This window comes from Schistocerca cancellata, chromosome 3, assembly GCF_023864275.1.
Source record: "Schistocerca cancellata isolate TAMUIC-IGC-003103 chromosome 3, iqSchCanc2.1, whole genome shotgun sequence".
Lineage (NCBI taxonomy): Eukaryota > Metazoa > Arthropoda > Insecta > Orthoptera > Acrididae > Schistocerca > Schistocerca cancellata.
This window is the reverse complement of record NC_064628.1, coordinates 656,774,197-656,788,135: the sequence shown is the minus strand read 5'-3', so window position 1 is coordinate 656,788,135 and position 13,939 is coordinate 656,774,197. Positions and strand designations below refer to the sequence as shown.

At 38.7% G+C, this 13,939-nt stretch overlaps 1 protein-coding gene across 1 annotated transcript in view; it reads right to left on the bottom strand.

Moving 5' to 3' along the window:
- LOC126175615 (DNA polymerase delta subunit 2) overlaps positions 1 to 13,646 on the bottom strand; it is a 114,558-nt gene extending 100,912 nt beyond the window's left edge. The window contains exon 1 of the mRNA XM_049922498.1: positions 13,331 to 13,646. Coding sequence (XP_049778455.1) covers positions 13,331 to 13,565 — 235 coding nt within the window. The 5' untranslated portion in view covers positions 13,566 to 13,646. The remainder of the gene's footprint in view (positions 1 to 13,330) is intronic.
- Between the last annotated feature and the right edge of the window lie 293 nt (positions 13,647 to 13,939).

Below are 13,939 nucleotides of genomic sequence, written 5' to 3'. Positions count from 1 at the left end.
TCACTCAACAGAGGAAAGTCCACTGGACCTGACGGGATACCAATTCGATTCTACACAGAGTACGCGAAAGAACTTGCCCCCCTTCTAACAGCCGTGTACCGCAAGTCTCTGGAGGAACGGAAGGTTCCAAATGATTGGAAAAGAGTACAGGTAGTCCCAGTCTTCAAGAAGGGTCGTCGAGCAGATGCGCAAAACTATAGACCTATATCTCTGACGTCGATCTGTTGTAGAATTTTAGAACATGTTTTTTGCTCGAATATCATGTCGTTTTTGGAAACTCAGAATCTACTATGTAGGAATCAACATGGATTCCGGAAACAGCGATCGTGTGAGACCCAACTCGCTTTATTTGTACATGAGACCCAGAAAATATTAGATACAGGCTCCCAGGTAGATGCTATTTTTCTTGACTTCCGGAAGGCGTTCGATACAGTTCCGCACTGTCGCCTGATAAACAAAGTAAGAGCCTACGGAATATCAGACCAGCTGTGTGGCTGGATTGAAGAGTTTTTAGCAAACAGAACGCAGCATGTTGTTATCAACGGAGAGACGTCTACAGACGTTAAAGTAACCTCTGGTGTGCCACAGGGGAGTGTTATGGGACCATTGCTTTTCACAATATATATAAATGACCTAGTAGATAGTGTCGGAAGTTCCATGCGGCTTTTCGCGGATGATGCTGTAGTATACAGAGAAGTTGCAGCATTAGAAAATTGTAGCGAAATGCAGGAAGATCTGCAGCGGATAGGCACTTGGTGCAGGGAGTGGCAACTGACCCTTAACATAGACAAATGTAATGTATTGCGAATACATAGAAAGAAGGATCCTTTATTGTATGATTATATGATAGCGGAACAAACACTGGTAGCAGTTACTTCTGTAAAATATCTGGGAGTATGCGTGCGGAACGATTTGAAGTGGAATGATCATATAAAATTAATTGTTGGTAAGGCGGGTACCAGGTTGAGATTCATTGGGAGAGTCCTTAGAAAATGTAGTCCATCAACAAAGGAGGTGGCTTACAAAACACTCGTTCGACCTATACTTGAGTATTGCTCATCAGTGTGGGATCCGTACCAGATCGGGTTGACGGAGGAGATAGAGAAGATTCAAAGAAGAGCGGCGCGTTTCGTCACAGGGTTATTTGGTAACCGTGATAGCGTTACGCAGATGTTTAACAAACTCAAGTGGCGGACTCTGCAAGAGAGGCGCTCTGCTTCGCGGTGTAGCTTGCTCGCCAGGTTTCGAGAGGGTGCGTTTCTGGATGAGGTATCGAATATATTGCTTCCCCCTACTTATACCTCCCGAGGAGATCACGAATGTAAAATTAGAGAGATTAGAGCGCGCACAGAGGCTTTCAGACAGTCATTCTTCCCGCGAACCATACGCGACTGGAACAGGAAAGGGAGGTAATGACAGTGGCACGTAAAGTGCCCTCCGCCACACACCGTTGGGTGGCTTGCGGAGTATAAATGTAGATGTAGATGTAGATGTGGTTCTGCTCATTCCTTGCACTGGCCAACTGCTAAGGATACCTGTTGGAGATTCCTGAGCAACATATCATCATCATCATCATCATCATCATCATCATCATCAGAAAGACAATACAGTTTTCCTCATTCTGTCCTTGACAAAATTGTAGAACTATTTAACCAAAAATGGAGCTGACTTTAAGTGTTTTTGTTTCACAAATTTGCTTGTGCTGTGTATTATACTTGTTTTATGGGATTTGTTAAATTAATCTTTGAAACTGAGTTATATCCTAAAATAAGAAAAATAAATTAGAGGACTTTATGAGCAAAATATTTCACTTTTCAATCTTCTCGAAGTGCTAAAATAATAACTTTTTGAAATGTATTCTTACTCATCAATATGCAAGATCCAGAAATTAAACAATATATCTTTGAAAGCTTAAAGCATGCGCTTTCCAGATGCGGCAAGAAAAAAAAAAGGATTGAACAAGACACAGTTGAGATATTGCCTCCGAAAAATACCCTAAAATTTGTACTTAGAAAATTTTGGCCAACTTTGCAGATGCATATCTTTTCATCTAGGCATCCAATATTAATTAAATTTGATCCATATATAGACATCATTGGTAGGAATAATCCTCTGAAGTTTTGGTGTGATTGGTCCGTATGAAAAGTACCAGCGGTTGGTCAAACTTTGGCTCTTAACATAACATGACAAATTTTTTGGCAACTTTTGAGGTTTGTATCTGTGTTTAGGAGTGGCTAAATCCCAAATTTTTGTCATTGTGTGATTCAGCATAAAAATTTGTCTGTGTGTATTAAAGCACATGACCAAATGTTTGATAGAACTTCTAAGAAAGCCCTCCAAACAGGACATTTGCGCCTTTGTATGTGATGCAAAGATGAATAGCCTCTCTTTAAAAGCCCCTAATATTCAACCACTGAAGATACTGAACTGAAATTTGGTATATAGCCATCAAAGACAATCTAGAACCTTCACACCAAATTTCATTAGATTTGGAAATGGCCGAGTGGGGACCCCTGGTCCCCTCGATATGGAGTGACCCAAATGCGATACCACATTGATATATTTCATGGGGCATGGAATGTATATCTGATGCCACAGAAGAGGGGGCCGGTCATTGCAACTGACTAAAGCACTGTACCAAACCTGGTCGAAATTATCTCTACTGGTAAGATATCTGAACACGAATAAGTGAAATCATGCACCATTAGCTGGGGGCCACTTTAGCCTACTGAGTATAGACTGGGAGGTCTACAGCTCCACTGCAGGTAGTACAGACAGTCTCATGAAATGGTTCTGAACGAAGTTTAGACCTTGTAGCTCCAAAGAGGCCAGACCTTTTTGAGAGTGTCCATATAGAGACAGGCATTGGTGACCATGATACCATCATAGGAGTGTTGATTACTGAAGTTAATCAATGTATCCAGATGGTTAGGAAAGTCTTTATGGTGGGAAGAGCAATAAGGAGTTGTTGGCATCCTTCTTAAACAATGAATGTACATCATTTAGCTCCAATATGATGGGCATAAAGGAATAATGGGCAAAGTTCAAGCTGTTTTACATAATACCTTAGCAAACAATCTCGCAAAAACCCACATGTGAAGATCATAATACAGACATACACTATGGGATCAAAAGTATCTGGACACCTGGCTGGAAATGACTTACAAGTTTGTGATGCCCTCCGTCGGTAATGCTAGTATTCAATATGATGTTGACCCATCCTTAGCACTCATGACAGATTCCACTCTCGCAGGCATACGTTCAATCAGATGCTGGAAGGTTTCTTGGGGAATGGCAACCCATTCTTCACAGAGTACTGCAATGAGGTGAGGTATCAATGTCTGTCAGTGAGACCTGGCACAAAGTCGACGTTCCAAAACATCCCAAAGGTGTTCTATAGGATTCAGGTCACGACTCTGTGCAGGCCAGTACATTACAGGCATGTTATTGTCGTGTAACCACTCCGCCACAGGCCGTGCATCATGAACAGGCACTTGATTGCGTTGAAAGATGCAATCGCAATCTCCGAATTGCTCTTCCACAGTGAGAAGCAATAAGTTGCTTAAAACATCAATGTAGACCATTTCTGTGATAGTGTCACACAAAACAACAAGGGGTGCAAGCCCCCTCCATGAAAAACATGACCACACCACAACACCACTGTCTCCAAATTTTACTACTGGCACTACACAAGCTAGCAGATGACATTCACCGGGCATTTGCCATACAAACACACAACCATCGGATCGCCACATTGTGTACTGTGATTCGTCACACCACACAACATTTTTCCACTGTTCAATCATCCAATGTTTACGCTCCTTACACCAAACAAGGTGTCGTTTGGCATTTACCTGTGTGATGTGTGGCTTATGAGCAGCCGCTCGACCATGACATTGAAGTTTTCTTACCTCCCATCTAACTGCCATAATACTTGCAGTGGATCCTGATCCAGTTTGGAATTCCTGTGTGATGGTCTGGATAGATGTATATCTATTACACATTACGACCCTCTTCAACTGTCTGCAGTCTCTCTCAGTCAACAGACGTGGTTGCCTTATGATTTTGTACTGTATGTGTCCCTTCACATTTCCACTTCACTATCACATCTGAAACTGTTGACTTAGGTATGTTTAGGAGTGCGGAAATCTTGCTTACAGATTTATGATACAAGTGACGCCCAGTCACCTGACCATGTTTGAAGTCCGTGAGTTCCGCAAAGTGACCCATTCTGCTCTCGCACAATATCTAATGACTACTGACGTTGCTGATATGAAGTACCTGGCAGTAGGTGGCAGCACAATGCACCTAATATGAAAAATGTATGTTTTTGGGGGTATCCAGATACTTTTGATCACACAGTGTAGAGTCATGTGACTGTCACAGAGACTCCAACATGGACTACACACACACTGTCAAAAAAGCTGCACCCAGAAGGACCCAACTGATAATCTGCAAACTGGGTTGCTATGTTGCACACCATCACCTACACTAATTATTTTTGCACAGCCGCACACTCTGAGAGCATGGCTGGGGCTTTTACATCATGCCCATCAGTCGATATACGAGGACCCCAAACTAGTGTCATTGAATATGACAATGGGTAGTGTCACTAGAGCAGGTTGCCAAGCTAGACTAGTTCGAGAGGGGCCACATCATGGGACTGGGTGGTCCTATCATTGTGTAGTGTGCCACTCTGGTCATACAGACCCACCACCACATGTTGTTGGTAGAAATGGATATAGCAAAGCACGCTTGCATGACCTGGATGTCCAACAGACACCACCAGAAGGGAAAATTGATGGGTTACCCGCTACGTGCAAATAGTTCCAACAGTTACCACAGGGGCCATTCAGTGGCTGTTCTGCCTGCTATGCAAAATCCTTTAAGTACTAGTACATCTGGTAGGCAGTTGCATGATGCAGGGCTCACCACAAACTGACTATTATGCAACCACACACACTCACAACCCTGCGCCCACACGCAACTCTGCAGTGTCGTATACATCTTGCCTGGTGTTGATAACAGTGGACACAAGGCCTTGCAGGCTGGTGTAGGGTCCTCTTTAGTGGCAAATCCCTCTTCTGCCTCAGGGGCAACGATCACCATGTCCGTGTCTGGAGACACAGTGGAAAGCACCAAGGAGAGTGGTTTGTGATCTCCCATAACACAACCTGCCAGCCTGATGTGATGTAGTAGGGAGCGGTGTCCTATTGTGTCCATTTACTGCTAGTGTTCGTAACAGACTTAATAATAGCTGCACAGTATGTACAGGAATACCTGTAATCCATTGCTCTACCACATGCAAATGACCATGCCTATGCCCTACTGCAACAAAACAATGCTCATCCTCATACTGTAGCCACTTCTTGAAAGTCTTTGCAGCCAGGGGTACTCTGTTATGGCACCACATTACCCAATCTCTTCCCAACTGAGAACGTTTGGGGTGTGGCAAAGTGTGGCATCAGGATTCCACTTCCACCCACTAATCTGTGGGAACTAAGCGCCATGGAATGGAGCGTAAGAGGACTACATCTGATGCCTGTACAACTACATGTGGTGACATCTGGATGCTTTTATTAGCAAAAATGTGGGACTGGAGCCATACTAACATGAACATTTCGAGGCTTTGTAGCACATTAAACATTGGTCCTTCAATGTTGAAAGTGTAATCATTTCATGTATGTCTATCTGCATGACAACAATGTTGCATGTTGTCCTTTAACAAGGTCAATGTAGTACTAGGCGTACCTAACAGAAACAAGCAAATGAAAGAGCTGAAAACAATTTAATCACTGGGTCCCAACAGAATCCCAATTTGGTTTTATAGAGTGTTCTCTACAGCACTGGCCTCTTACTGAGCATGCATTTATTGTGAATCTCTCACTCAGCACAAAGTCCCATGAGACTGTAAAAATTGCAGGTGACTGCTGTACATAAGAACTAGATCAAAAAGTACACACCAGTATCCTTATTGATTTGCTGTGGAATTCTTGAACATATTCTAAGTTCAAATATAATAAATTTCCTTTAGACAGAAAAACTTCTGTCCACAAATCAGATTGGGTTTAGAAGACATCGCTCATGCAAAAAGGTTTCAGTTTTTTTCGTGACATTACGTAAACCATAGATGGAGAGCAAAACGCAGATTCCATATTCCAAGACATGGAACCCAGAACACTGCCTTGGGTGGCGAGACAAGGATATCATCAGCAGTGCCACAGCAGAGTGTGAGGGGACCACTCCTGTTCTCTAAATAGAAAAATTACCTGATGAGTAGTGCGAGAACCAATCTGTAACTGTTAGCCTATGGCACTGTAGTATACAGAGAAAGCACAATTGATAAGTGACTGTAGAATCATACAGGATGACTTAAGGCAGAATTTCTTTTTCATGTGATGAATGGCAGCTAGCTCTAAATGTGGAAAAATTTTAAATTAACACAGATGAGTAGGAAAAACGATCCTGTAATGATCAAATACAGTATTAGTGGTGTGGTGCTTGACACAATCACGTTGACTAAATATCTAGGCATAACACTACTAAGTGACTTGAAATGGAATGAGCACATAAGGATGATAGTAGGGAAGGCAAATGATTGACTTTGGTTTATTGGCACAATTTTAGGAAAGTGTAACTCATCTATAAAGGAGACCACTTATAGAACACTTGTGTTATCCATGTGCTCCAGTGCTTGGGAGATCCCACAAGGTTGGATTAGAGTAACCAAAGAAATTCAGAGGTGTGCTGCTACATTTGTTACCAGCTGGTTCAATCAATGTGGAAATGATTTCTGAATTCAAATAGGACTCCCTTAAAGGAATACAATGTTCTTTTCATGAAAAACTACTGAGAGACTTTGAGAAATGCACAATACATATCATGCTGTCTTGCAATACAATTTATTTACTGCTGGTTTTGATTATGGACATCACTCCTGACTTTCTGCTTGGTTAAGCCTGGATTACAGCGATAAATATAAATTATCTTACTTTTTAAGTCAGCACTGGTGTATGACGTGAGGTTGGTACAATAGATATTTTTTCACTGTGAAGATGGTCCACAGTTAAAACCAGTAGTTGGGGTGGGATGATTTGGGGAGGAGACCAAACTGCAAGGTCATCGATCTCATCAGATTAGATAAGGATGGGGAAGGAAGTCGGCCGTGCCCTTTCAGAGGAACCATACCGGCATCCCCTAAATCAGGATGGCCGGACGCGGGATTGAACCGTCGTCCTCCCGAATGCAAGTAAAACCAGTAGATAATAAATGTACTGTACGATAGGTGTGTGTGTGTGTGTGTGTGTGTGTGTGTGTGTGTGTGTGTGTGTTTCATGCATTTTGCCAAGTATATCGATAACAGTTGCCTTAAAAAAATTTTGAACTATCGAGGAAATTTAGAAACCCCGCATTAGCAGCTGAGCACAGAATGATTCTACTGTTGCCTACATAAAAAAGGAGTGTGACGAGAAAATAAGGCTACTACGGAAATAAATAGACAGGGTCATTCCATGTCAAGTCACCCAGGCCTTGACACCAACCATGTCAGATTCTGATGAAACATGGTACAATTTCTTCTTTTATCATCCTGAAAGCACTTGTAAATTTTTTTTGCTCTATCTCTCATAGTTTTTTTTTTATAAATTTTTAAAGTTTTTAGATTTGGCATTGTTTCAGCAGTCGGAAATCTTAACTTAAACGTGTCCACACAACTAAAAAAATTTGTATATTAAAGAAGTTATCAGTATGAAATTTTGGAATAAGTTTGTGTATTATATCTAAATGTTAAAAAAATTACCATAAAGATATATTAAAATCATCCAAATGAAAAAAAAAATTTACAAGTGTTTTTTTTTCTTTTTTTTCCCCCCTAACGGATGTTTAGTTTTACAAAAACTGCAATATCTAGAGTCTCAGACCTGATAGAAAGCTCAAATTTGTTTTAAAATACTCTTAATTGTATAGGCTATTAGATAAAAGAAAAATTATGTTGGGTTTTTAACCTGTTTAATAGTTATCTAATTTTTAAAATAATATTAATTATATTTTAAAAATAAAAAGTACCAAGTGACTTGGGCACCGAAAATAAGTTTTTGTCTTCTTGGAGTAACAATGTACACTTGGATTTTGTTTTGTTACTCCTGTGTTTTAAGTTAAAAATTATTACAGTGTTAAATAGTGCTTGGATAGTATTTTATTAAGTTTATTCGAACTTTCAGTAAGTACTGTTACTTAGTTTACAGAGATTCTTTTCCAATATCCTATAAACGTAACCAGAACAGTAATCAGACCAAAAGTGAAATCAGTATGTCAGATTTTCAAACCTGTAGCGTAGGGTTATTTAAAAAATCTGACTGTTTCCATACAACCTACACACCTTCAAAAAAGTTACAACCGGTATCTGAATTGATTGAGGAAGAAAAAGATTTGATTCACTTATGATATGGAATTAATCTGTGTGAATTTAAGAATATATGTTCACACCACAGCTACTACTTTTTAAATGTTTTTGAAAAGTATCAAACAACATGTGTAGACCCACTAAAAAAACACAAAAAGCCCAACAAAAAATCGTTGAGAAGTGTAGGCTTGGATCTTTCTAAACAATTACTGACAAAAAATATTAGCATAAAACCTGGACAAAAGCTTTGCTCAACATGCCGTAACTTTTGTGAGGAAAAATTAAGAGTTGAAGTCAATGAAAGTGACAGATGATGAAGTCATGGTTGAATTAGAATCATTGGAATCCAGAAATGAATCCCTCGTACAAACAAACATTGCTCTTGATAATTTAGGTTTAACACCGATAAAGCTTCATGGCTTGTCAGAACAAAGTAAAGGGTCTTATTTTAAAAGGAAGGTTAGCAGTATTGAAAAGACTGCAAAAAAGGCGGTATCAAAAGCATTAAAATATGATGCACCAAGTTCTGATGATGACGAAGAAGGTACAAGTGTGGTTGAGAAAGCAAAGGATTTTGATGTAATGGTTTCTCTTATGAAAGAGAAGATTTCATCATCTGTTGGGAGCTCTAGAAAAATCCAGATTCTGACCTTGGCTCCAGATTCTTGGAGTCGAAATAAAGTGATGAAAGAATTTAATGTGAGTGAGTACATGGTGCGACAAGCTAGAAAGCTAAAATCTGAAAAGGGTATTTTGGAAACTCCTGGTCCAAAAAAAGGTAAAACTCTTTCTGAAAATTCAGTAAGACTTGTAACAGATTTTTATGAAAAGGATGAAAGTTCCAGAGTGCTACCTGGAACAAAAGACAAAGTAAGTGTTCAAAAAAATGTGTAGGTGCAAAAAAAAAAGACTCATTTTGTGTAACTTGAGAGAACTCTATTATTCTTTCAAATGGGAGAATCCCGAGGTAGAAGTAGAATTTTCAAAATTTTGTTTCTTGCTGGTGCTGCACACACACTGTATGTGTATGCAGTATCCACCAGAATGTTAAACTATTACTGGATGCTGTGAAAATTGAAGAACCTTATAAAGACCTAATTAAGATGCTTGTGTGCAACACGGAAAACCAAAACTGCATGCTACATCATTGTGACAGCTGTCCTGCAAATACTGCACTAACTGAGTACTTAACTGAAAAACTAAGTGAAGATTATGAATTAGAAGAAGAAATTGTAATCAGTCAGTGGGTTAACACAGACAGGGCAGAAATGATCAAACAGTCTATCAGTGTTGAAGACTACATTTCTTTATTGGTTAGGTCATTGGAAAAGCTCACCCCGCACTCGTTTATAGCAAAATCCCAATCAGCAGCCTTTAAAAGATTGAAAGAAGGCTCACCACCCAAAACAGCAATTATTGTGACGGATTTCAGTGAAAATTATTCCTTTGTTATACAAAATGAGATCCAAAGTTACCACTGGAATAGAGGTGGTTGTACTCTACACCCAGTTGGAGTTTTTCTAAGAAATGAGGAAAACAATGTTTTTGTTTCCAACCACTGTTTTATTAGTGATGACCAAGAACATGACACTGGTTTTGTTAACTTTGTACAAAAAGAAATTACAAAGTGGCTGTCATTACATCATACTGACATTGACTCAGTTCACTACTTTACAGATGGTTGTGTTGGGCAATACAAAAATAGAAACAGTTTTAAAAATTTGACTGAACACTTGAGAGACTTTAATTTGAAGGCCCAACACTCTTTTTTTGCAACAAGTCATGGGAAGTCAATTTGTGATGGCCTAGAAGGAACTATTAACAGAATTTTAAGGAAAGTCAGTCTACAGCTTTCAGACGAAGAACAAATAATGACAGCAATCGATGTGTACAAGTTTTGTGAAAAAAATATTGAAAACATACATTTTCACTTTATTGACAAAAAAGAAGCTGATTTGCTACGGTTAAAACTAGAAAAACGTTTTTCAGCAACCCGAACCATTCCTGGAACAAGAAGTTTTCATAACTTCGAACTACTTCCAACAAACAACCTTGAAATTAGAAAGACTACAGATAGTGTAAAACACTCCTTAGTCTTTTCTTTCCATTCTTCTTCTGATTGGGTTCGTGTTGAACCATCCATAAATAGCTATGTGGCTGCAAATTATGATGGTAACTGGTACTTTGGACTGGTAAAAACAATATTCCATGATGAAGAAGATGCAGAAATTCTATTTCTACATCCTTCAGGACCAGCTGCATCATTTTATTGGACTGAAAGAGAAGATTCTTGCATTGTGAATTTGGAGCACATAGTCTGTGTAGTAGACGCACCTCAATCAAGCGGCACTGGAAGAATGTATTACTTCAAAAAATACTGTATCAAAAGAACTGGATGAAGTGGAAAAACAGTTTGAATCAGCATTAATGTTTATTAAAAAGACAAAATTACTCAAAAAATTCAATGTTTCAAGCAATCAGTTGGGTTATATGTAAGTGTCGTAAGTACACTATCTTTGTACATAATTCTAATGTAATCTACTATAATTAATAAACATGTTAAAAAGCCATCATTATTTTTGTTTTATCAAGTAGCCTATATGTTTAAGAGTAAATTAAAACACATTTGAGCATTCTATTAGGACTGAGAGTCTAAATATTGCAATTCTTATAAAACAAAACACCTGTTAAAAAAAGAAAAAAAATATTCCTAGAAAATATTAATATATTTTAATAGTATCATTTTTATCTTCAAATATGTATAATAAATAAACTTGCTGCAAAAATTCATGATTTATCTAAAAGAGTTTAAAAAGATAAGCAATTTTAAAGTTTTGAATACAAATTAAATTTACCATTTCCGAAGGTTCAGAAAACGCAAAACATAAAAAAACTTTAAAAATTTATAAAAAAAACTATAAGAGATACAGCAAAAAAAATTGCAGGTTTTGTCAGGATGGTATTGGAACCATTTGAGCCAAATTTCATGAAAATCTAAGGAGGTGGGTGTAAAATTTATTTTTTATTGGGTGATCTGGTATGGAATGACCCACAGCTATTTTTCCTTCGCTCCATTTGCGAGTGGAAAAGGAAAGGGAATAAGCAGCCATGCAGTTGCTTGTGGATTATGTATATAGGCCTAGTTGTAGATAGACAAAGGATGTCACAGTGTGGAGGATATCCTAGCCTCAAGGACTGACCATTGGATGACACCACTAGCAACATGGAAACATTACTAAAACAAAAACTGAGAAATAACGCGATCGCCATGGAAATATGGGAATTAAGTGGAACTGTTCGCTCTGCCTTCAAATACATAAAACAAACCTGAAAATACCATGACACAGTGAAAAACAAAGATTTTATATCAAAGAGATAAATGTAACTATGAAATGCAGCAAAAAAAATTTTCATGACACATACACGGTCTTCAACAACTTACAGCCAAACTTCCCCCTGCCCCTTAGGCCTCAAGCCACACTACAGATCAGTCTGTGACAAAGTACTAGATTTAAAAAATAGCTTTTAGTCATCAGACATTTGGAGGACACCATCTGCGCCATTGGCCATTGGCTCGAACTCTTCACTGAAATAAACCCACCTGCCCAGAAAAAATCCACAACATGAACTTAATTTCTCAAAGCTGGTCCATTATGCCATGGAAGAAATTCATGTTTCAGGAAGTAGCCAAAATTTACAGGAAAAGGCTGTAAACTTTTGGCAAGGCAGAGAAAGACGTATTTTTCGATGCCAGTAGATGCAGTAAACACATAGAAGTGCATAAGTAGGACTACTTACTGAGCAATTACAATGAAAGGTTTCAAAATTTTGTGAATTACATCCCCAATGATGTGACTATGTGCAGCAGGTTAACACTACATTTTAGCATATGCCCATAACAAATCTGTACAATAATTGAAATAACACCAAAATGGATTAATATACATATTTTGATGAAGAGTTCAAAACACACTATTTCAGTGGTTACCAATTATGAAAACAGATGTTATGTTCAAAATACATAGAGCCAAAGACGAGCAAAATTTGTATACGCTAATTTTAGAAGCTGATCATGATTTACTTAGTTTCTGACAGAAAAACATACAATGTTCTCACAGTCAGTCACATTTCCAGTTCCTTTTACTCATTGTCTGTAGGCTACTTTGTTAAAATACTGGAAACATTTGTCAAAACAAAATCATTTAATCCGTCCAACGAGAAACAGGGCCATGTAAAATGGTTTCTGATATTCATTTGGGCCTATTTTATTTTTGATCTGAGAGATACTTCTGAAAATGAATCCAGCACTTACTAGATATTACACATGACAGCTGATGAAAGTTCATGCACGCACCAATTTCATAAAAACTGAAGATGGCCAAAAATCTTAACATTTTCGAAAGTTGGTCATTTGACGTCTGTATACGAAAAACCAACAGGGACAGAGGTTGGGGAGAAAGGGAGTGGGGAACTGAGCTTCTCTTTTTTAAAACGTCGTATTAATAAAGAATTTCTTACCTCCTGTCGCCATAAGTTGGCAATACTAGGCGAAATGTAACGCAATTTAGAAGTCGCAAGAAAGACTTAAGTCTTTAGTGCATGTAACCCTCAGGATTTGTAGTTTCATAACGCCAAAGTGAAACGTCACATGAATTGTTTATTCACGTACGACCTTCCCACTGAAAACTTCTCTCTTCGCGCACATCGAAATTAGTCTCATTACTGTATGCTACAATTTCAGTATTTTGAAACATAAAAATTACAACTGGCTTCCCCTTGCGAGGTAAAAAACTGCTTTCCTTCAATGTGCTTCTACGTTCCAAGCCATTTTACACGGCACTTATAATTTTCGGCGTTCCTTACAACACAGACCAACTGGTGTGGCGAGATGATACTCCAAAACCAGGTAAGCACTACCAAATTACTTACCCCACTTTTGTCGCACTGGTTTTTCTATGATGCATCGCATCTGCACAAGTCTGACGGCATAAATATGAGCAAACTGCTTCGAGAAGTCTTTCGCCTTATAGGTAAACCTGTCAGATAAATTTTTGTAATCGCATTCCTTCCGAGAATAAACATCTTCAATACGGTCATTACCCTCATGGGGTGCAGCCAACAGTTTCCCCACATCATCTAAATTCTTTGATGGCTCAATGATCATCCTAACAATTACAATACTCCACTCACAGTAACAACAAATCAACAATCATCTCTCGGCGCCAAACTCAAACTTACGGAGTTTAGACGTATACGAGAAGATATTAAACTCTACTCTAAGCAAAGATCATTCACAACGTCAGCTTACCAGAGCTATGCATGGTCCTTCACACGCTGTGAAAACTTTCATACTAATACTAGTATTTTTCTCAAACCTCGAGACAGCCACCTTGGATTTGGAAACATGATCTACTGTCTATTACGTCAGTCATAAAAGTTAACCCTACGGTCGCTGCAGACGTAGCTATGCGGTGTTGACCTCCGAGTCGTTCTCAGTGACGAAAGTATATTAATGGGCGAATCAAATATTTTTAAAGA